General features: G+C 40.7%; 1 protein-coding gene and 1 long non-coding RNA gene across 2 annotated transcripts in view; one reads left to right on the forward strand and one right to left on the reverse strand.

Annotated features, from left to right (window-relative positions):
• The window catches only part of PLXDC2 (plexin domain containing 2), a 241,864-nt gene extending 223,968 nt beyond the window's left edge, over window positions 1-17,896 (reverse strand). Inside the window, exon 1 of the mRNA XM_071735081.1 lies at window positions 17,374-17,896. Within this exon, the coding sequence (XP_071591182.1) occupies window positions 17,374-17,482 (109 nt within the window). The 5' untranslated portion in view covers window positions 17,483-17,896. The remainder of the gene's footprint in view (window positions 1-17,373) is intronic.
• Window positions 17,402-21,342, forward strand: LOC139792156 (uncharacterized). The gene is made up of 3 exons (XR_011724165.1): window positions 17,402-17,520; window positions 20,924-21,013; window positions 21,208-21,342. It is a non-coding gene; the product is annotated as an uncharacterized lncRNA (long non-coding RNA).
• The last annotated feature ends 1,573 nt before the right edge of the window (window positions 21,343-22,915 follow it).

Below are 22,915 nucleotides of genomic sequence, written 5' to 3' on the forward strand. Positions count from 1 at the left end.
TACAGAGAAACAAATTAGATGTATAAGTGAGGAGGGCATTTTCTCCCTTGAAACTTGGTCCTGTCACCTATCCAGAATTTTGAAACAGTAAATACCTACTGCAGTACTGATACCACATGATTCTGCTTTTGCTTCAATGTGAGTTTTATCCCTGGATTCTAAAAACCTTTGAGGACCCTGTATTATTATGCCACAGCTGTAATATTCAGGTAGAAGAAGTCATTAGGCTCCTAGGCTCTGTGTCACACGTCAGATGACTGGACCCCACTGGACCTGTCTTCATCCCACACCAGAACATTCCTTGTGCACCTCCTTTCTCTTGGGCTCCAGCGGCTGTGAGCATCTGGGCTCAGGCTGCTCCATCAGGGACAGCAATAAACCTTCAGAGACAAATTGTTACCGAAACCACTGGGATTTTTGCCAGAGTAAGGGAAGCAATCTGTAACATCTGTAAATGTATCACTGAGCAATGATCATCAAGATGATCACTTTATGTGAATGAACTATGAGGTACTAGGAGGAACAGCGTGAGGGACGAATAGAAGTGAAAACTTGAAAAGTAAAAGTAAACTTCAAGAAGTGACAATTATTAGATGCTGTTTGCGGTCTTCTATTGATTTCTCCCTTTGAGTTGTACTGAGTATAAAAAAAAGATGGTAAAATGTTACATTTTATGTAGTTAGGACTATATAAGTAGTACATTATGGTTACAATAAATGTTACAAATTTCTGTTACAATAACAGTAATTAAGCTAAGATAAACAATGTTGTGTTTTCCTGAATACACCACCTTGTATTAATAAACGAAAGCAAAACTTAGCGGAATACACAATCAGAACAGTAAATAGAATGGTACCTCTGGGAAGCAAATACAATAAGTATTTAAAATAACATCCTTATTATAGAGATCATTAGGAACAATGTATAAATAAGCAAATAAAGAATGAAAGAAAATCTACTATACAATTAATATGGGGTTTTGCCTGTAAATACCTCTATATAGACATACAAACATGTTCCTACGGGCTATTCTTTCTATCTATTTTGATTTCAAGGACTAAAGAGATGCTAAATTTGCTCCCTAGTGAAAAGGTTACTAAGCTGTTAAACCACAACATTACCTGGTATTATTAAAAGTAAATAATAAACAAACTCATCTAAACTCAGTGCAAAATATAACCTTGTATATTGAACACCTAGAAGTGCTTAAGGAGATTTTTGGCATTTAGCTCCAATTTAGCTGACTGCCCAAGATGAAATAATTTGGAAGCTGTAAAGTAACAGTCACAGAATGGTAGAACTCTTAAGTTAATTTCATCTTATTAACTAAATTCTCGTGTTTTCAGTTTTGCTCCAAATGTGTTGTGATCACTGTAACTCCTGACATTCCAAACTAAATGGAGCACATGTATCATGGAAGTTATTAAGCAAAGGTTTAGAAAACTTTTAATATATTTTTCCCTACAAATCTACTGTACAGTCAGACAATTGTGTATCTTTCAGACAATAATTTTACTTGATGACTTGATTAAATTTCCAAACCAGATAATTGTTCTTTAGAGAAAAGAAAAACATTCAGCTGATGAACTTAATTTATAGCGGACCTCAAAATAAATCACACAGGTCATTAATTTTATATTGCAAAAGGCATATAAATTAGATTAAATGCTTAGTTGCATATATTGAACAAGAAAATTAACAGTTCCCATTTGGCTGCCTTTTCTTGGTCATCATTTCTTTGGGAATGACTCGTCAGCAACTTGGCATTTCTTTTTCAAGGTAAACTGAGCTGATAATAATTTATGTATTTATTTCTAGGCTAAATTTCATAGAATCTTCAGATCAAGGAAAGAATAAAAAAAATAAAAAATAAAAAATAATGTGCTGTGCTCCGCATCCTATAGAACATGGGGTTTCTCTAGCACCAGAGCTTCACTTTTGAAGTACTTCTGCTGGTGAAACATCCCAAAGCTTAAGCCTTAACAATATCAATTCAGTCTTTGCTACCTACAAATGTGCAGTGTAATTCAGTGAAACACCAGCTACATTTTACCTGTAGACCAGAAGAAATGCTGGGGAGTCACATACTTTTTTTTTGTCCTTGCAGACAAAGGCAGAGAAACTCCTACTCTTAGTGAAATGCATCTGATGGAAGAATTTCATGTCTTTGTACTGTAACTGTCCTTGGACCATGGCAGCTTTCTGCATTTCTCCTCTGCTCAGGAGATTTCTAGGGCCTTCTTTATCTACTTCACATAGACACAAGAGATGCTAAATGTAAGTCTGGACCCTTCTATGCCTCCATTCTCCAACAAATCTTTGCTCCAGGACAGTTTTGATCTCTGCCTCTTCATTTGGGGCACATAACCTCCACTTCTACTTCTTGTTCATAAAATTGAAGGAAAAATTAAAAAGTAAAAAGATGAGAAAGATGAGAATGGAACTGCAGAAAGATATTAAAAAAAAAAAAAAAAAAAAAAAAAGAATCTACAATACAAAATAGAATCCATAACTAAATTAACAACTATACACAGAAGTGGGGGTACTCACCAGTAAGCAGCAATATTTTGCAGCAACAGGGAGAGAGGAGAAACCCAGTCTTGGACTGCCAAATGGAAGTTAAATGGAAGTTAAAGAACTGCTGGCAGGATGGTGGAGTTCTGACAGAAACTATAATGAGGCTATTGACTTGTGCTCAAGTGAGTAGTTCAATACTCAATTTTGTCTGTAGTTCCATCACTATGAAGTATATACAATGACTACTCTGAAGGTTAACATTAAAAAAAATTTAAAAAATAATTAAAAAATTCATTTCTTGTGCCTACACCAAATTTGCTGCTGTGTGTGATCTTGGAAAGTCATTCAATACTCCAGTGCTCCACTGGTAGAATGAAAATAAATAACAGCAGTTATTAGACAAGGCAGTTTTGTGCCTAAATCCATCAGTCTTCACAAAGTGTTTTGATATATGATGATAATGATAATGATGATGAAACCTATAGAAAAGCTTACAAATAGTTATTTCAAAATTCAAAGCCGTTCATTCAAAATCCAGACATGCTAAGTAAAATATATTGCAGTATAAATATCAAGAGGGGTGGGATGGAGAAAAAGGACATGTCATGACTTTAAATCATGAAAAGCACATGGGATTTCTTGGTGTATTTGTAGAATGATGGCAATTATTCTTCAAGTGCTATTTGGCTGGGTAAATATGAACAGCAGGAATAGCTGTAGTTCAGTGAATTCCTGCTATTACCTTGGCAGGTGGACATCAAAATTTGTAAGTGAGCAAAAGCAGAGATGCATTGTTACTGAGAAAAAGAGCAAGTTGAGGGGATAGGCATCTCTGGACCAGAAATATGTTTTAGGATTCCTGGCAAAGATGAAGACTGGCCTTGGCAAATGAAGATAAATCATCTACTGTGTCAGTTAACAACTTATGGAAATACAGCCCACGACTGCAGAGGGATGCACAGTGAGAGCAGAACACATTTACATTCAGCATCCCATTTATAATGAAGCCATTATTTTGGGTTATATCTTAGTGCTTTCTGCTGTGATTTGCAGTGCCACAAGTCAAGCTACCAGTTAAACCACTACAGCCACAGTACAGCTGTAAATATACAAAAAATTACCACAGGGCCAAATTAACTCATCCTGTCCTTATCTTTATCATCATTATAAATTTTCTTCCCCTCTTTACCCCTCAGAAAAGCTTGTTTATAAGAATTTCTAGACAACTGAAACTTTGAAGAAGTGCTATGGAGTAGAAGGGCCCCACTGCCTTCCTGGACAGTCCTCCCCCCATCCTAGGATGCTTTGCTGAAACAGGTGTTCAGGAACGAAAAAGGAAGCTTTTCTCCTGAATGCCTAGAAGCACTGCCCAGCACAGACCCAGACAAAAAGTCTTTTCATTCCTCAGATATTTTTTACAAGGCAGCCACTGATAAGAGCAGTCACCTGGCAGGGAGATACAGGTTGGGAACCTTCCTTTTCCATTTTACCTGCCCTATATAATTAAGAAGTTTCTGACATTCCTTAAATGGTACAGAAGACAGTTTCAACTTTGGTGTTTTGAGGTTTTTCTTACCTATTTTTAATAACAGAAAACAAAACTAAATTATAATAGAAAATGCAGTATTTCCGCTTAAGAGGACACTGATTCCCTACAGAGCTTCTGAATATATCCTTTCCTATTTCCTCTTTTAAATTAAAGGAGAAGAATATTTATCCTCAAAGTAACCTATTTTTTTTTCATCAACATGGATGTTTTGATCTCCTTTCTCTAGAATTCCAGGCTCAATAGCCCCACAGAATTTATACGGCTGCTGAAATGTACAGAGTGAACTGAATCAGGCTTTTCATTCCTGCCCAGCAAATGTTCTGATAGCTCTCACAGTCAACCCATGGACTCTACACTACTTCCTCCTCTCCCATTTCAAGAGCCTCAAGCACTCAGAAAGCCAACACACTTCTCTTAGCCTGCCAAATAAGCAAATTACATTATTATAAATTTTAAGTTGATAAAAATATAAAGTCAGCAACAGCCTCCAAATCCAAAATACCTTCAAAGACTGTAAGGAACAACTTTGGCAAATGCAGTTCATTTTCAGTACCAAGGTAGAAATTGCTCCCATTTCTTCTCTTCCTAGCAGTGCAGAAGCCATGCTTGCTGCCCCCATGGGAAAGTGGCATCGAGCTGCCCTGTGACCAAAGATCCCACACTGCAGTATTTCACATACAGGGTTGTTGAACACACTACAGAATTAGAAAAAAGGCTTTGTGGGCTATAGACTCTTCAAATTGGCCCAAACTGCTCTTTTAGGAGTAATCTGCAGCTGTGTTGAAGAATGTGAAGGCAGAAGTTAACCTTTTTTCTCCTAAATTAAACTGGATATTGTATATATAAAAGACCTTATAAACATTTTAGCAACACCTACCAGCATGTTCTAGCACAAGTCAATTTGGTGAAGACTTTACATATGTAATTCTCTTCAAACACATTTTTAAGCTCTGTGCCCAATCGAGGCTTGCAAGGGTAGCAACTGTTTTTCTTTTTATAACAAATTTACATCTTTCCTCTCATTGCCTTCTCCTACTTCAGGGAAAACTTCAAAATAGATTTGAGTAGATCTTTTCCTAGATCTACAAACAGGTTATTAGAAAAAATGGGTCAAGTGGCTGGCTCTTCAACTGTACCAGCATCAGTCTCAAAGAGCCTCAGACAATTATAGAGATTAAGTTAAAACTGCAAGGGATTTATGATGATCAATAAAACATGATCATCAATAAAATATTTCCAAACATTGGACACTTTTAAGATTCAGTTGGACAGGGAGCTGGGCCATCTTGTCTAGACTGTTCTTTTGCCAAGAAAGATTGAGCCAGATGATCCTTGAGGTCCCTTCCTGATGTTCTATGAATCTATTGTGTTAAGGAAAGACATAACCAAACACTGGACAAACTCCCTGGCCACAGAGTTTTTAAATCTCTAGGAATGCTGGCTTGCTATGCACCCCCACAAAGCTGTGTCATAGAAGAGCACATAAGGGATAAAATAATAAAATTAAAATATAGGCATGTGAGGTTAAGGATATAGATGAAAGAATTGTTTTCTTTTACAGCTTACATTAACTACAGCAAACTTCAACAGAAAAAGATGGACATAGCTTCCTGTCCTGAAGACCACACCTTCAGATTATTATCTTTGCCTGCCTGGGGAAAAAAATGTGGCCCATTAACATCTCTGGGTCATTCCTTGAGGCTAACAGCAATTTTGTTTGTGTAAAGAGTAAAGCAATAAACCATAAATTTGCATTCAAGAAGCAGCATGCAATAAGTGTTTACACTTAAATTTGATGTGAGCTGTGTGTGCTTATCGCTTCTCAAGCTCAGGCCACATTTCAGGCCCTTTGAGACAGGTCATAAAATCTAAGTGAATATTTAGTTTGTGCATCTCCTAAGTGTCTCTTGCAGATCATAAAAATAAAATCCTAGCACCCAGCTCTTAAAGGAGAATGCAACATACATGCAGCAGAGGATACATTAGCCTCTGCAGTCCTCTGCCCTTATCCTTATCCATTCTGGGCCCCTCAGTTTAGGAAGGATATTGAGGTCCTGGAGCAGGTCCAAAGGAGGGCAACCAGGCTGGTGAAGGGACTCCAGCACAGGCCCTATGAAGAGAGGCTGAGGGAGCTGGGGCTGTTCAGCCTGGAGAAGAGGAGGCTCAGAGGAGACCTCATCACTCTGTACAACTCCCTGAAAGGAGGGTGTAGCCAGGTGAGGGTTGGTCTCTTTTCCCAGGCAACTCTCAGAAAGACAAGAGGGCACAGTCTTAAGTTGTGCCAGGGGAGGTTTAGGTTGGACATTAGAAAGAATTTCTTTACCAAGAGGGTGATCAAGCATTGGAATGGGCTGCCCAGGGAAGTAGTGGATTCTCCATCCCTGGAGATATTTAAAAAGAGACTGGATGTGGCACTCAGTGCCATGGTCTGGTAACTGCAGCGGTAGTGGATCAAGGGTTGGACTTGATGATCTCTGAGGTCCCTTCCAACCCAGCCAATTCTATGATTCTATGATTACCACAATACAGCGAGTTTCATATAAGTGGAGCCTACAGATACAAGCCCAAATATTCTAAAGCATAAAGTCTGGTTTTAGTTTTTTGTGGTGGTGGTGATTTGTTATGTTGTTTGGGGTTAGTTCCTTTTCAAATTTTTGGGGGATCATATACTTTGCAAGCCAAGAATAACAACTTTTTAAAATCTAATATTTTTAAAACCTACCATTATTTCTGCAGAAAAAAATACACTACACTATCACTGATGAAACAGAAGACACTGAAAAGCACTTATTCTATAAAAAAAATCTGTCTGCCCTGTTTTCAGTCAAATACTTACTCTACAGGAAACTTCATCATGATTTATAGCATCAGAGGCACAGCACCGTATAAATACATGTGGTATACAGCATTTGTCAATAATCTTTCTTCTTCAGTGTTCATGGAGCTATATCACCCGTAAACCCTTCTATCGTAGATGTGCAGTAAAATAGTAGTATTCTACCTCTTAAAAGATCAATTTCTGAGGAGGATAAACTTTTTAGCCAGTCTAAGAATTTGAGTCAGCAGTGCTGCAAATGGATTGCTTTGGAAACATTTCTTCTGACTAGCAAATACAAACCTTTAGTTAAAGGAAAAATAATTTTACAGTTTGTGAAACATCATCATTCTCTTCTCTCCAAGAAGTCAAAGGCAAATCTAAACTGGGACATAATCCTTCTGTATTGCCAAAGTGCCAACCAGTAGAAATTTGACCCTGTATTTGCCTATCCTTCAGATGAGCTTGAGTTTAGGGAAGAAACTTACTACAGGAGGCTATAAGATGTGACATATTGGAATGTGCTATACAAACAGCTGAGAGACACATTTTTCTGTTGCAAGCCTCAGTAAGGAGAGGAACATCAGAAATGGCAAAATGTACAGCTGTCCCAATTTATGGCCTGTTGTCTCTGCACTGATCACAGCCCTGAAGCAACTTCAATGTGATTTTTTTTTTTCAGATAGACATAGGTTATTTCATAAAAAATATGACCAGGATTTGAAGGGTTAGGTTAGGGAATTCAAGGACGAGAATGAAGAAATAAATTTCAGCCCTGAATTTGGTGAAGCAAGCAGAAACTGGAAAGATACCTGGGCTATTGCAGAAAAAAAGCATAAACAATGAGAGAGAATGTCTGAGACATCAACAATGCATTTTTTACTTTGGCAAGGTAGTCAATTTTTCAAAAGCACCTTCCTATTTTGTGAAGCTATGGTGTTACCTTACTTAAGCAAGTCTTACAAGAATAAGAATACTAATGAATATAAAGTGCATAGTTGTGATGATGATGGGAATAATTCAGAAAGTTGTAAGGGAAGTGTGGCCCACAAACAGCAATGGAAAAGTAAAGCACACAAATTGCATGCTGAAGTGTGATGGGAATTGAAGTCTGGAGCTGAACTTCAGAAAGTACTAAAAAGTTATGAGCACAATATGGATTCAAATTTTAATTCAGAAACAGTATTGAAGGATTAAAGTTAGTCCAAGGAGCCTAAATAACAAAGTCATGTCCAGGGATTAAAAAACAGCTAACCAAAGAAACAAACAAAAAAACCCAAACCCCATCCCAACTCCCAAAACGAACAAGAAAGCCAAACTACCAAACAAAACCCACAATTAACTACAAAGTTTGATTTTGGCATGGCAGAACTGTCAATACTATGACAGCTGATGCAGAGTATAAACTTGTGTCTAGATCCATTTTCAGGATGCACACATAGCAAGCTGACAAAAGACAACAGTAGTTCCTTTTCTCCATTCAAATTGGTAAGCTCACTATAGAAAGAATGATATTGCAGGTCATTTCTTCGATACTACAAAATGACTCTGAATAGAAAAAAAAAAACCCAGTATTATTGAGTCTGCAATAAACATCCATACAATTGTGCCTGAAAGAAAACAGAGGCTGAAAAAAGCCAACTGGTGAAAAACCAAACTGAAAACAGGCTAAGCAAAAACAGACGAAGAGGATCAAGCTTGCAAAAAAGGGCACTAAAATTAAAAAATCTTTATTATCATAAATACTTAAACCATTGCAAATGCTCTTGTTATCTTCCATCACATATTATACTTGTGGCTGGTGCTATTTTATCAGGTGCCTGGAGACTGTCACAGGGAAGAGCAGCCTTGCTGGCCTGTGGTGCACAGGGACATGTGGAACAGATGTCCATGACACAACAGCTTCTCATCCCAGGCAAAGACTTTATGACCTAGGTGTTCCCTTCTAGATATGTGGTCCCAGGAAAGAGACTGTTAGGACAACTTACTACTACTACTATTATTTAATTTTTGCCTCAGAAATATGGAAATGGCTCCAACAGCTTGCAAGCTAGAAGTGAAAGAAGATTTGGGAAAGGTAAATACATTAACATAATCAAGAGTGGAACCAATTATATTTTTGCTTAGGTTGGTGTTTAATCAGGGAAAGACCCCTTTGGTTTTCTCTGGTTGAACGGAAATATGAACACCTGTGTACTTCAACAGTGTACAACCACACATTTATATTATTTACTATGTGAATTATCCAAGACTTAACCAAAAAGCATTGTATTACATATACTTCATTCATAAAAATTGTTTTTAAAGAAAATCAAGAACAGATATAATTAATAAAAAGTAAATGGAAACCAGAACTAATGATAATCTATAATAGTGACTTACCCTGTTTTTTTTGTTTTGAGACTACAACTGAGATCAATATATATAAATACATTTAAATATGAATCACTGATAAATTGTGTTAATAATGAGGTCAGCTTTCTGCATTACATACCAAATGCTAAGCTTCAAGTCCATAAATGTCTTCACTGCAAATAAGCCATAAATCTATTCTCTTTACAGCATCAGCAATCTGGAAAAGGTGCTCTCCTTTAATTTAGTTGCCTCATGAATATCATATTAACCAAGAAGCAACATGAATGAGAAATATTCTACAAAATACAAAAGAAACCAAAACTAGGATCAATATGACAGGGTTTTTTCAGCCCTTCCCCTTTCCTTCTCATCAATAAAAGTAATGTTTATAGAAGAGAAAAAGGTTTAACTTTATATGGCTAATGGTATGTATTCAAATCTCAACAAAGGTAGTCTCAATTAGTTAATTGACTACCCTAAATCAAAATTTTGATCTTGTTCTGATTAAAAGTAAATATTCAGTGTTTGCTGTATGACATAAAATACATGTATACAAACAAGCATAAACTCCAGAAACAAAGTGTGTTTCAGTTATGTTTATAAATCCTAATATAATAATTTTAATCTAGAAGTCAAAATGAAATTTTTTAAATGAGACATTTTATCCTCATCAAAATGAAAAAATCAGAATTACTTGTTTTGATGCTTCCCAGTTCAAATATTTTTAAAAAGCACATCAAATTTCACATAATTTTCCGATTTCAATTACTTGTTTCTTTGATTTTTTTTTTTTTTACTAAGCCTATATAACACCTGGTAGTATTAAACAGTAGTCAGGTATTCCACATTTACAGAGTGTTCATGTTGTTGCTGTTGTAAGAGGATTCATAATGCTACATTCATTTTCCTCAAAATTTTCTTTTCATCTCCCCTACCTCTTCCAAAACATAGCCTTTTCTGTTTCTCTCCTTTTTAGATCTCACTTGACTAACAAGAACAATCCCACCTAGATCACCATCACATGAACTTCTGAAATGCTGCAAGTGGGAGGAACCAAACTCTGTAACAGGCAGGAAGGGCAATGAGGAGATGAAGGGTGGGAGATAAGAGCCTAGGAACCCAGAAACCCGTCCTGCCATGAAAGGATTCCTAGCAGAGGGCCTTGGGTTTATGTCTCAGGGTGACTGAGACTGAACTGCAAATAGATACTGGTTGGTCATAAGTCCTAAAAGTCATAAACACCCACACAGGAAAGCAGAAAGATGCAGATGGAAAATTTCATGAAGCACCTATACTAATAAAAATTCATGCTGGGTCCCAATTCTCTATGGAATCCAAGATAGCATTTTCCAATGGATTTTTATTTCAGCTGTTGACTCGTCAAAAGAACCCACATAGTGATGAATTCACTTCAATCCTTTCACCCTTCAGAAAATACTGATGTTACAATGACAGTTGCCTTTTACAATCAGTCTACTAACAAGTCTCATGAAGAGAAAAGCTGTAATTATTCAGGCCAGATTCAGTACTGCCCATTTACTATTTTCAGGATTCATGTTATGACCAAAGAGGAAAAAAAGAAAAGGCAATGCTTATAGAATAAAAACTTTAATACAACTCAAAGTGCTTATTGGTGGATAACCACATCCTGTTCTGCCACTAAACACAGATGAAACAGAATCAGCCTTACTAACTACAGTAGTTAATGAAAGCTGCAGTAAAAGCTATAAATGGCATTGCATCCCTGTCATGTAAGCAGCCCTTAGACACAGTCCAAAGAAATCTATAAAGAAAAAGACAAGAGCTTCTAGCACCAACTGTGAAACAACATATGCCTGAAACATGATAAGAGATAGGTTAATATGTGGAAGTCTTCCTATACAAGTCAAGTATTTTTTACTCAATAAAGTGACACGGGATAGGCAATGCCTCGCTCAACTTCAAAAAAGTCACTATGAGGATATGTTAAAATAAAAAATCTGCTTATGATGAAACTTAGATAGTATTCAAATTACAATTCTAAAAGAAGTAAGAATAAAATCTGATTTTAAAAGCTTGATTTCATGATGTAAGAGCTCTAAATAAAGCAGCATTTTAAATGTCTTTCCTTTTTCTGCAGCCAGAGAAAGTGTATGTTAAAATCACATTAAAGCCACATATATCATGGGCAAATGAGAGGAAGAGGCCTCAAGCAATGAGAGCACTTACATTTATGCTTGTATTTTAACCAGCTGCTGAGTTCAAGGTGAACTCTTGTGCACGTAAAGCTACCCAGACAGAATGATTCAAGATAGCCTGGTGAGACCTTGAAAGGTCACATTGTCCAGTCATTTGCTCCAAGGCAGGAACAGCTGCCTTTCTGGAGAAAATGACATTTCAGACATATGTTTATCTAACCTGCTCCAGTGATGAAGACTACTCAAGAGATAATCTCCTCTCATAGCTTTAACATTTAGAAGCCTGCCTTGCTGCAATTTAATTCATCACTTGTTGCTGAGTTTAAGTTATTCCCTTCTCGTCTGTGGAAGTCTTTTACACACTTAAAGATTGTTACCACATCACCTCTTAGTTTTACTCTTTCTAGAAGTGTTTGTTTTGTTTTGTGTTTTTCACATAACATCCTTCTGTTAGCCCACATAATCTCTTAAAAGTGCAGTGCTTGAAACCAGAGCGAATACTCCTGCTGGGATCTTAGCCTTGACAAATACCACTCTTGTGATGTCTTTTCTTGTATCTATCTTCATACTAATACATTTCTCTTGATGTAACATGTCATCAAGTTTGCTACTTTTGAAACTGTCTGTTCAACTCAAGTATCAAACAAGACCATGGATGTGGCCTAAGAAGCTGCCCCATTTGTGCTTCAGAAGAGAAACAGAGTTGGGCCAAATCCAGCTTGAAAACACTCCTAGCTGCCTTTTGGTCAAGGGAGATTCAAATGTTGCACAAGCACCTTCAAAAACAGAATTTATGTGGACACTGAGCACAACTGATTGCTCAATGATGACAGCAAAGAGTGGTAACTGAAGCTGTGTTTATTCGTTGGATAATGAAACAGAAAAGAGGCAGAAGTGGAGGAAGTGTTCCATGATGAGACACAGCACCCAACACTCACAAACATTACCTCAGGGGAATGGTTTAGGAACATTTGTCAGAAGCCACAAACAAAAACAAAACCCACGTGTACTTAGCATAGCTTCTCCACATACTTCTCCATGGAAAGTGATCTCCTGTGTTATTCCAGTTCCTGTTGTGATTACACAAGTCTCCAGTTCAGTAAATATGACATCTGCCAGTTGCACCGCATTAACACTCCCACTTCAGCCCTCATCCAACCCAATGGTTGGATATAATTTCACACTTTTGGCAAGCTTGCAGCATTTCCTTGTAGTGGATGAAAAATGCTCCAGTCAAATTACCTTTTGTTCACTCTGTAAAAAAACCCCAGAATGCTCTTGCCTTAACTGCTGCCTTCTTAAATTGCTTTGGTATTAATTTTCCTTAGAAAGCATGAACCACACAGGGAATTCAAAACACACTCACACCAGTTAACCCATCTTTCTTCTCAAAGAGACTGCAGCCTCGATACATTTTTAAAACTCTGGCTGCTATAGAGCTTTCTTTTTGCCAGTGCTTTCAAGGCTAGGAGCAGCAGACCTGCTCAGTACTTCAGATAGTCCAATTAAACCACAGTTTTATCACAAACAGTCAAATTATGATTTTATTTCTTTTAATAAGAAATTTTTATTTCCTTTATGGAGAAAAGCAGTAAGATTCAACTGAGCACGTTTCTTGTGTGATAGCTGTCTTTATCAAAATGCAAAGCAAAGCTGCTTTCAAGGCATCACTGTACAGTAGTTCTAAAAAAACACAAGCTACAGGTCCATACCTTCATCTCCTGAGGTCTGTACAGGGACCTGCAGCACTGCTCCACCAAAAATGTGCTAAAAAGTCCTTAATGACAATGTTAACACAGCAAAGCTCCGTGACTAGTTTCCTCAGTAGGTTACTCTCATATGCTGAAATGACAAATCCCCTCATCTATCACCTTCTCAGGAGTCTCTTCCCTTAAAGGAAGCATGCTTCCTGAACTGCAGGTTTTTCTGAGGAATCTTATATTCAGCAAAGCAGTAGCTGTTGTCCTAGCATTCTGCTAAAAATGGCTTGTATGTGTTGCTAATAAATTATTGCTCAGAACAAAACTTCTCAAACTATAAAGACCCTTTCCTCATCTTCTGCATTTGTTTCCCTGTTATTTATCATCAGTTCCAAGCTAACTATCAGACAAAACCTAGCATCTGATTCATGTTTGCTGGGTTTAAATGCTTGCCAGAGGATATAAATTCTGGAGATGAGTATTTTACAGCCAAACAAAACCACTGTTTTCACCGAGGGATTTTAGAACCCTCATTGAGCTATGAGTATTGATCTTGCTCTGAATTTGTGGAAATTTCTGGGAAACTGAGTTTAGCACCTAGGGCAACCTTACCATAGTCTTAATTTACTTACTATTACTAGCAATATTTCAAACTACCCTTCCAGAGAAAATGATAATGACAAAAACTACAAAAATAAATGGAAGAACCAGGATTAAAGTCTAAAATAGATTACTTATTTAGAAGGATTTCTTTATAGAATACATGCAATATGTACATAGTATTTACTCTTAAATGTTCCTGGTATTCTCTAACTCAACTGTCTTCATTTCTCCATTTACCGATAATAAACAGAAAAAAATATGGAATTTTGAATGTGAAGAAAACAAATATCTGACACACATGATGTCTAATACTGCAGATTCTTTTGATACTTCCAAGATGAAAACTGAAGCTCCTATTGTGTAGTGATGAAAGTTTTGGTTGTTTGTTTTTCAGGGGGGTTGGGTTTTTTGTTTTGTTTGTTTTTTAAACAGAGTAGAGCTCAGACAACAGAGAAATTGTGACTGTTTCTGCAGTAGATAAATGCTAGATAAACACTCTTTAATAGTAGTTTATCCCATAAAAATAGTTCTACCCATCTCTGAATGCTGATGTCTGAAGACTGCGGCAGTCCAATGAATATAAATTATACCAAGATTCCGAAATATGCTTTGACAGAAGAAAAATTACAGTAAAAATTACAGAAAAATTACAGCCTCCTAATTCTGACTGATGGTGTTTGCAAAAGAATGTTACATTTTCAAGGCTTCTTGTGGCAACATTTTAGCAAGCAGTGTTGCTTCAACCTCACTTAAACAACTGAAAGCTTTAATTGTTGTGTGAGCTTTCAAATGACCCTCCGCTTCAGTTGGCCAAATTTATGTCATATTCAGACTGCTTACTGTAAAACACACAAGCACACAAACCTTATGTTTCAGAACCTACATCCTTGATTTATAGCGGTTTAGTCAGCAAAAACGAAGCCCTGTCCCGGCCCAGGAATGGCCAGAGGTGAGGCTGGAGGGCGGCTGGGTGGCTCCGGGGAGAGCCGCTCCCGGCGCGGCGGCCGCCGTGCCCTCTAGCGGGGACACCCCGGCTGCCAGCGCTGCCTCGCACCTGGATCACAAACATCTGGATTTTAATAACACCCGAGGCAGCCAGGCAAGTTCCGGCATGCCTAGGACATTATATGACTTGAATTGATCTGACCTGATTTTACTTATCACGGTATTTCAGAGGAGTTGGGGAGAAAAAAAAAAAAATAAAGCTTGTGCATGTTTTTCATTTTTTTCTCCTGCTTTATTGGAATTATGGCATATCCCTTTCGTAGCATCCTCAGAAATCCTCTCCTGGCTCCAGCTCTGCAGAGCATACTAAGCCTTTGCATTTCTTGATGATGCTATTTCATTCACTTTCGATAAAGTGTTTTACTACTGAGTATTTGAAGAATATGTCAAAACAGCCTTCCTTCAAGAAATTGCAGCTATTTCAAAGACTTTTTTTTCTTCAAGTCTTCAAAGGTTTTATCTGAGGTATACAGCAGATACTAAATAGAGTAAAACTTTGAAACAGCACTTTTTATTTTGACTCACAGAGCCTGAAGTGGAATTTCCCTAGCTTTACATAATAATTAGCCTCTTGGTGATTAGACACAGTCCCTCATTGCATCTTTTTGAAAGAGCAGCATCAAGAATAAAAAAAAAATTTAAAAAAAAAATTAAAAAAAAAACTTAAAAAAAAAAAAAAGGAAAAGGATTTAGGAAAACATGATAAATACAACTCTGATGATGTTAAGAACATTTAACTATTGCTCTCATAATACTGCCTTGGTAACCAAGAGGAAAGAAAAAGACGCCAAGGTTATAAACATCCAGATGTCAAAAATGACATCAGATTGTCCAAAAAGTCACTTTGTATATTTTCTTCAGTATTAAATATCAAATAATATTTGCACAATTATGAACTCCTTAGGACTTCATATCATGTTCAGGAAGACACAAGACATTAATAAATTATTTACAGACAACCAAGCTGTTAGTGTCTAATGCAGACATAGATGACTATTACAACTTAAGAGAGTAAATCAGTGCTGTGCAGTGATTAATTTCCCGCTATACATTTTATTTTATTCAGTCAGCACTTACCATTTCTTTTCTGGATACAATGGCTGGCAGATCAAGCAACTTTTTGAGCTTCGTTCACTACAATATAGTAATTTTCCTTTTCTAATCTCACCATCACACTTTATTTTTCCTTATAACTAACATTAATACCAACATTTGTTGCCTATAGGCTAAGAGCAATAGCATAAATTTTGTAGTAGTATATGAAAAATCTCATGTTTTTTCCCCTTTGGCCCCATGTGACATGTGAGCCCCAGCAACCTGCTGAGCTACCTTGTCATTTATCAATTCCTGAACTTGGTGGTAGGCCCCTGTCTGGGAAAACCCCTCCTCTGCTTTGGCACATTATCTCACCCGACATTTCAAAAAACTCCCCAGTCTCTCTTGTTCGGGTCAGTTGCGCTGTGACCACTAAACTCTTCACACTTGTATAAAAGCTTTCTGAAGAGAAACAATTCTGTTGTACCAGTGGATGTGTTCCATCTGATAATAACCTGGCTAGTATTTCAAACATAAAGGCATAGCTTTTGAAAATACCCATAACTAGAAGATGCTGCAGCAAGGTCTCCTGACACAAAAACCATGACTTTCACATTTGCTGCTTAAGTATCTATCCACAAGCATGACAAGCTTTCCCCTAGTAGCTTTCTCCTCCACAGCACAGGAATGCAGGACACAGAAGGCTTTAGTGATCAAAAAGGAACCCCATGCTGGGGGAAAACAGTGGCCCGAGAGAAAGCACTACAGGTGCCGTGTGTCACGCACTAACAGGTGCCTCCGAGAAGGATTGACACGAGGACCCCATCGCAAGCAAACTTAATCACAACAGCCGAGACTCGCCCCCCTAACGAAGAGGTCCCACAGCGCTGTGGGGTTTCTCCCGTTATCTCCTTCTCTCAACGCCCGGTTTCCAGGGAAAGCTGAAAGCTACTGACTTCTGCGGGGGAGTAGAGTGCCCGCTAGCTCTACCAGGCAGGATCTGCATGGAAACTTTGCCTCCCCTTCCACGGCTCGCTGCCGGGAGCACAGCGGGGCCCCGCCGAGGGCGGGCGGGAGAGGTTGCCGGGGAGCCCTGGTGCTCCGCTCTCCGATGCCTCGGACTCCCGGCGGAGCCGGTGTCTCCGTCCCTCCCCTCCCGGCGCTTGAGCCCTTCGCCTTCGGGAGCGTCTCGTACATGGCAGGAAAGGAAGCTCCGGGGACCCCGCGAAGGGGCTGGGGAGGGGAATAGCACCGGCTCCCGGAGATTCTGGGGTAGATTTATGAAGGGAGGAAAGTCCTGAATTCCCATTAAAATAAAAAATGAAGTAATGGAGAGCTCTTTCCGGAGAAGCCGGGGGAGGAAAGGGTGAGAAGCTGGGACCGCGGCCACCCCGGGCCTCCCTCGGGAGCAGGGGGAGCCGACCCCTACACAGCGTTTCTACTCCCCAGCTGCGCGGCCCGCGGAACTGCTGGCGGAGCCCACACCGCGCCGGTGCAGTGGAGGGCGGCGCGGTCCCTGACCCCAGTCTTTCCCCCCGCCCCAACCCGGCCCCGCTGCCCCGGGCTCCGCGGCGCTGCCCGGGCCGGCCCCGCCCGGCAGGTACCGGCCTCGCTTACCGCGGCTCTGCCTCTGCGTCTCCCCGCCGGCGAGCTGGCAGCGCTCGCTCAGGCACTGGAAAAGTAACAGAAATCCAGCGGCTAGTTTGCTCCTCCGCAGCCTCGCCATAGCACGAAGCCTGCCGAGACAACTCTCCGGGGTGAGGGGTGAGCGGCGCTCCTCGTCGGGGGTGGGGAAGTCCACGGGCGGGGGGTGGGGGGGCGGTGGAGAGCAGCTCTAGCAGGCGCCGAGTTGCCCTGTCCTCGGACCAGCTCTCATTTAGCGGGGGGGCAGGGTCGAGCGACCGGAGCTGAAGGCGTTGGACCGGGTCTGGGGAGCAGTGAAGGGGGGGGGCTCTGTCCCCCCAGCTTGCACGGCCGCTCCGCTTTCAGTCCAGAGGCATCGCCGCTGGGGAAAACAAGCCCAGCCTCGCCTGCGAAGTGCCAAACTCTTCCCTCCTTGCAGCTTGCTGATAGATTTTAGGAGAGCCACTGAGATCCTCCCTTCCTGACTTGCCCCCACCCAGCTCCCTTCCCCCGCAGGGTGCCTTAAGGACTGAGCCTCCTCAGTACACCGCTACCGCCAAAACCCCTCCAAGGGAAACGATGGGAGGAATCTTCCATCCGGAGCCGGCGGGCCGGCCCCGAGCCCCGGGGGCGCAGGACCAGGAGGGCGGGCGGATGCACCGCGAGAGAGAACGTGCGGATGGCAGGGAGGCAGGCGGCGGCGAACAAGTTCTCCCTCTGTTTCGGGGCGGTTTCCGCGGCCGGCGGCGCTAACGAGGGGGTGAGGGCAGCCGCGGGAGGCGGGCGTTTTCACGGCTTACGGCGCGTCCCCCACCGCCCTGCGCGCCCGCGCTGTCGCCGCCTCCCGCCGCGCAAGAACGGGCCGGGGGCTCGCCTGGGGTCGGTCCCGTTCGCCCCTCTCGCTTTGCCCCCTGCCTCCTCCGCAGGAGCGCGGTGGGGCGCAGGCGCCGGGGTTCCGCCGTCTCCGCCGCGCCTGGGGGCGCTCCCGCAGCCGCGCTCCGCTCCATGGGCTGCCGCCCGGCCGCGGGGCCGAGGCCGCAGGAAGGTCCCGGGAAGCGCTACCTCCGCGGGCAACCGGCTACAGCGCTAGTCCCAGCGCGGAGCGGCTGGCTACACTGCAGCTCCGATGCTCGCCCCCTGCGCGGCACCGGCGCGGGGTGCCGGCACCGAGAGCCCCCCAGGTCTGGCCGGACTCCCGCCGCTCCGCGGGACGTAGAGAACCCAGCCCGCGGCAGCCTGGTAACTCAAAAATTGCTTAGTAAAGATACGTCCGTTTCGCGAAGTGACTAACTAAAGCAGCCCCCAAGTCCCCCTTCCTTGTCCCCCTCCCCAGATTTTCATTGTGCTTCCGGGGAAATCAGCTTCTCTACACTTTCCCTTCCCCCTTTTATTTATTTTTTTTCCCCTTCGCAAACTGAAGAGTTGCTTATGTAGCCACACATTTCAGAAGTTCCAAACCTGGGGGCTCTCACCTGCAAAAAAATTTGATCCATATGCTTAATTTAACGCACAGTGAATAATTCCATCGCCTACATTAATAGGTTCACAACGGCGCGGATACAGAACGAGCCGAGTGAGCATCAGTCAAGCCCAGACGAGCAAAAGGGACATCAGGGCCCGGGCGGCAGCTTTTTGCCAGGACAACAACGTGGGGGTCTGGTAATCAGTTGAGCTTTATGTAGAGAACCATGAATGCACCAGCCTCTCAAGCTTTGCTACAAAATAATTAAATTAATTAGGACGACAATTAAATTAATCAAATAAATAGGGCTACAGAATGTCAAACATGGCAGATAACTAATACTTAATCACAAAAGAATGAGTAATGAGACTGTGTTTTCCCTTAATTTGCTACTGTTTCTGAGATTAAGAATTCATCAACTCCATTGTAATTGTCTTGCTCTTTAATCTTTGATGTGCTTATGTGTAAACCAAAGCAGAGCACTTGTGGTTTTAGAGAAGTATATTTGATGTGTAAGCAGAAATTTGCAAATTCTTTTCAACATATATTCAAGTATGACACTGGAGGATCATACCAGTAAGGTTTATATATCCGAGCCTTTGAGTGGCCTCTTTTAATTCAACTTTTTTGCACATACCCCTTGGAAAAGATAAAGACCATCCAGTCCAAGTACTGCTAAAAAAAAAACTCCTATAGAAATTCTTTCTGAAGAGAAGATGACACCGAGGTATTTATGCTAAGTAGCAGCAAGAATGAAATCCTGGCCTCTCTTAAATCTGGGAATTTGGGGCTTGTTATCACCTGTAATACCAGGTGATCTGCATTATACCACAGATTTCTGGAGATTTGATTGTTACTAAAGCTATTGCTGTTCCTTAAAGAAAATGGAAGAAGGCTGTTTTTTCATGCTGTTTTTCCCTTGACACTTGGTCAGATTGCCTAGTTTTACCCAAGATTTGCTGGAGTTGTTGAGAGGGATATAGAGCTTTTGGCCTTCACTGGAAGAGGTAGGGAGGTAATCTCAAAAGAGGACTGCCTCTCCCTCAGCTGTTTGTCAGCAGTATTGAGATGAGAACAAGAACAATAAGATCTGGAAAACTTTCGAAGTCTGTTTTCATCTGCTCTTTTACTTCTTACTCATAAATTAGCATATTATAAAGTTACAGAAAAATCTTAAAATATGAAAGAGTTGAATGATCTGAGAAGAAAATTTACATGCTAAAGTAAACACTAACAAATCCTCCAAGCCCCCGGTGTGTAGTATAGAAAAGATGAAATGAGGGCAACTTCATCTTTTTTTCCTTTGCCATCTGCTACTCGATCTTTCACGGGTTTATAGTTTCAAATTTATATTCCTCATAGGTAGACTACAAAAACTTTATGCTGAAGAAAAAAAAAAAAGATTAGCAGTAGTCAGCTGAAGCATGCAGTTGCAGATAAAAGTACCAGCAACACACTAGGTCCCACAGTTGTAATTTGCAATGCTCTATGCAGTTGTGTTACAGTTTAGAAGTATGCATGTTGGGAGGTTAGCATAGCACTCCTGCCTTCATTACCTCTTGTGCTCCACAGAAGAAATCAAACCATGTTCTCCAAGGAAGGCTGTAGAGATTTTCCTTCTTGTATTAAAATACATAATTGGGACATAGCTATATCTTGGTATAATTGTGTGTAAAAGCAGAGGGAAAATATTTTATTGCACTGAAGAAAAAAAAAAAAGAGATGAAAGCTAATAATGAATCCTGTAGTGATTAATGAACACAATGTCATTGCTGCAGAGGCATTCATAACAGAGAAGTATGTGTGTTCATTGTTATTTATAAAGCACAACTGAAGATGAAAGAACAACTTCTTGAAGGCTTCCTGAGGTTATTAGCTGCATTTACTTGGAACACAGCGCCTGTGATAAGTTTTCATTTCTCCTACGTGCTTTTATCTTCACCATCCCTGCACATTATCTCACCTCTCTTAGGGATGTATCTTGCAATGGCATAAACAGCAGTGGCTCCATAGAAATCAATGTGTATGCTTTAATTTTCACCAGTCAAGAATACGGTCTTATATTTTTCTCTTATTCTGTAGTTCCAGTATCCCTGATTATAGCATCAATCATTCAGGACAGAAGGGTGGGAAGATTCTGCCTCTTCTTTGTACTCCACTGTCATAGTGCTTGTAAGTCCTCACTCTCATTCACACATTCATTTAAGAATCTTAATTTTTTTTTTTTCCTTCTCTTTTCATAGCAATGCAGTCTTTTCAACCTACACATCTTCTGGGCTTATTGTATCTGATTATGAAAAGCAGAATTTTAAACATATCTTTTTTCTGTCTTTTTTAACATGCTATTGTCTGTTCTGCTCTGATAGGTACAGGTGAGACACCTCTCAGCAGTACTCCTGTAATACAGTGCTAAGCAGGAAGGATACCTGCTTTTGTATTGGAGAAGTCAGGGGAGGATATCTGCTTCATCTGGGCAAAAGGAACTGATAGGTAATTGCAGCATCTGTATCTCTGTATTCTCTTCCAGGAACAAACCAAAGTGACTTTTCCTGTTTGCACTTGCTGCTGTCCTGAAGATGATTGTTCCTGCATATTAATAAATAGACTACAACAAGCAGTATCTTCTGTAACTGAGCAATGTCTAAAAATTACCTACCTTCCCAGCTGAAGAGAGGAAAAGATCTAGATAATTTTAAAGCCATAAATAACACTTGATCTGCCAGGATTAGTCCTCACAGGAAGAAAATTGAGTAGGTGACAATTGCAGTGCAAGTTGTCTGCAGCTTGGTATTATGAATATCACAGATTGAAGCTGTACATAGACTTGAATGCTCTGGAGCTAGTTTGCCACTGAGATTCATCTCCCTCCCTTTGGGTTGCTGATGGCTGATTAGGGCTCAAGAAGGTGAATAGTATTGCTACTGGGAATTTGGCTGAGGCATTAGGTTTGGTATTGTCAAAGCCAGGTGTTGAAGCTGTGAATGAATGCTGCTGAGTTGGCAGCTGCCTTTGACTGCCAGCTTGAAGGAGGAGCACAGCATTTTAGCTGAATCAGTCAAGGGCCATGCAAAACTCAGATGTGAAATGTTAAGCACAGAGATAGCTTTCTTCTTAAAGAGGGAAATACAGTAACTTTCCAGATAAGCAGCACTGCACTCTTAAACAAGCCTTTGTTCCTTCCCTTTTTTCCCTGGCTGGGAAAGCCTCAACTCTCACCTCTCAGCTTGGTTTCCTGGGGCAAGCAGTGAGGTTCCCATTCTGGCTACATCACATCCAGTAAGCATCTGCCAAAATCCCCCATACTCCTGACAGTGCTATATGCAAATTCATGAGTTTGCCTGATTGTAATTAGAGTATGCCCATACTCTGGCTGTAAGAGCTGTATGGCTTATACTAGTCCAGCTTTGACAGCAGTGTGACCAACCTCCCACATGTACTGCCTTATGTCCATGGAAGGAAGACGTTCTGCCTTCTGTCCATGGAGGAAGGAATCAAGGAAGAGGTTCTGGGGGGTAAAGAGCTAGTTCAGATTCATGGTGTGGTAGACGCTTTGTGATGTGCAAACTGGAGCTCAGTCTCATTATCTCATGTAGTGATAAAGGGTTTCACTGGCCATTTGGAGAGAGGGAAGGAAAATAAAGAGAAACATTAAGGCAGTATGAAAAAAGAGTAACATTTGTGGTTAAGCAAGAAGTTGAATCCAAACCAGTTTCAATTCCTATTTGAGCTCTCTAATGGTTTTAAAAGAATGGAGTAGTTTTTGAAAAGGAATATCCTTTCAAAACAAGAAAGCAAAAAATTCCAGCAAAAGTTTAGTTATTTGAACTAGAGATGCTTCAAACATACTCTTTCAATGTATCTGCCTTTCCAATAACACAGCAACTCTGCAGCAAACAATGCCTTTGTCTGCTTCTTATCGGGAGCTCCAAGGACATTACTCAACTTTGAAAACCACAAGGCAGCAGAGCCCAAAACAGGGCCTGGGAGGTCCCCATCTTTGCAACTCCAGCAAAGGCTGTGTCTGTGAACTTACTTGACCTATGTCCAGTACAGTGATAGCTGCGGGACCCAGAA

This window comes from Heliangelus exortis, chromosome 2 (genome assembly GCF_036169615.1).
Source record: "Heliangelus exortis chromosome 2, bHelExo1.hap1, whole genome shotgun sequence".
In the NCBI taxonomy this organism is placed as follows: domain Eukaryota; kingdom Metazoa; phylum Chordata; class Aves; order Apodiformes; family Trochilidae; genus Heliangelus; species Heliangelus exortis.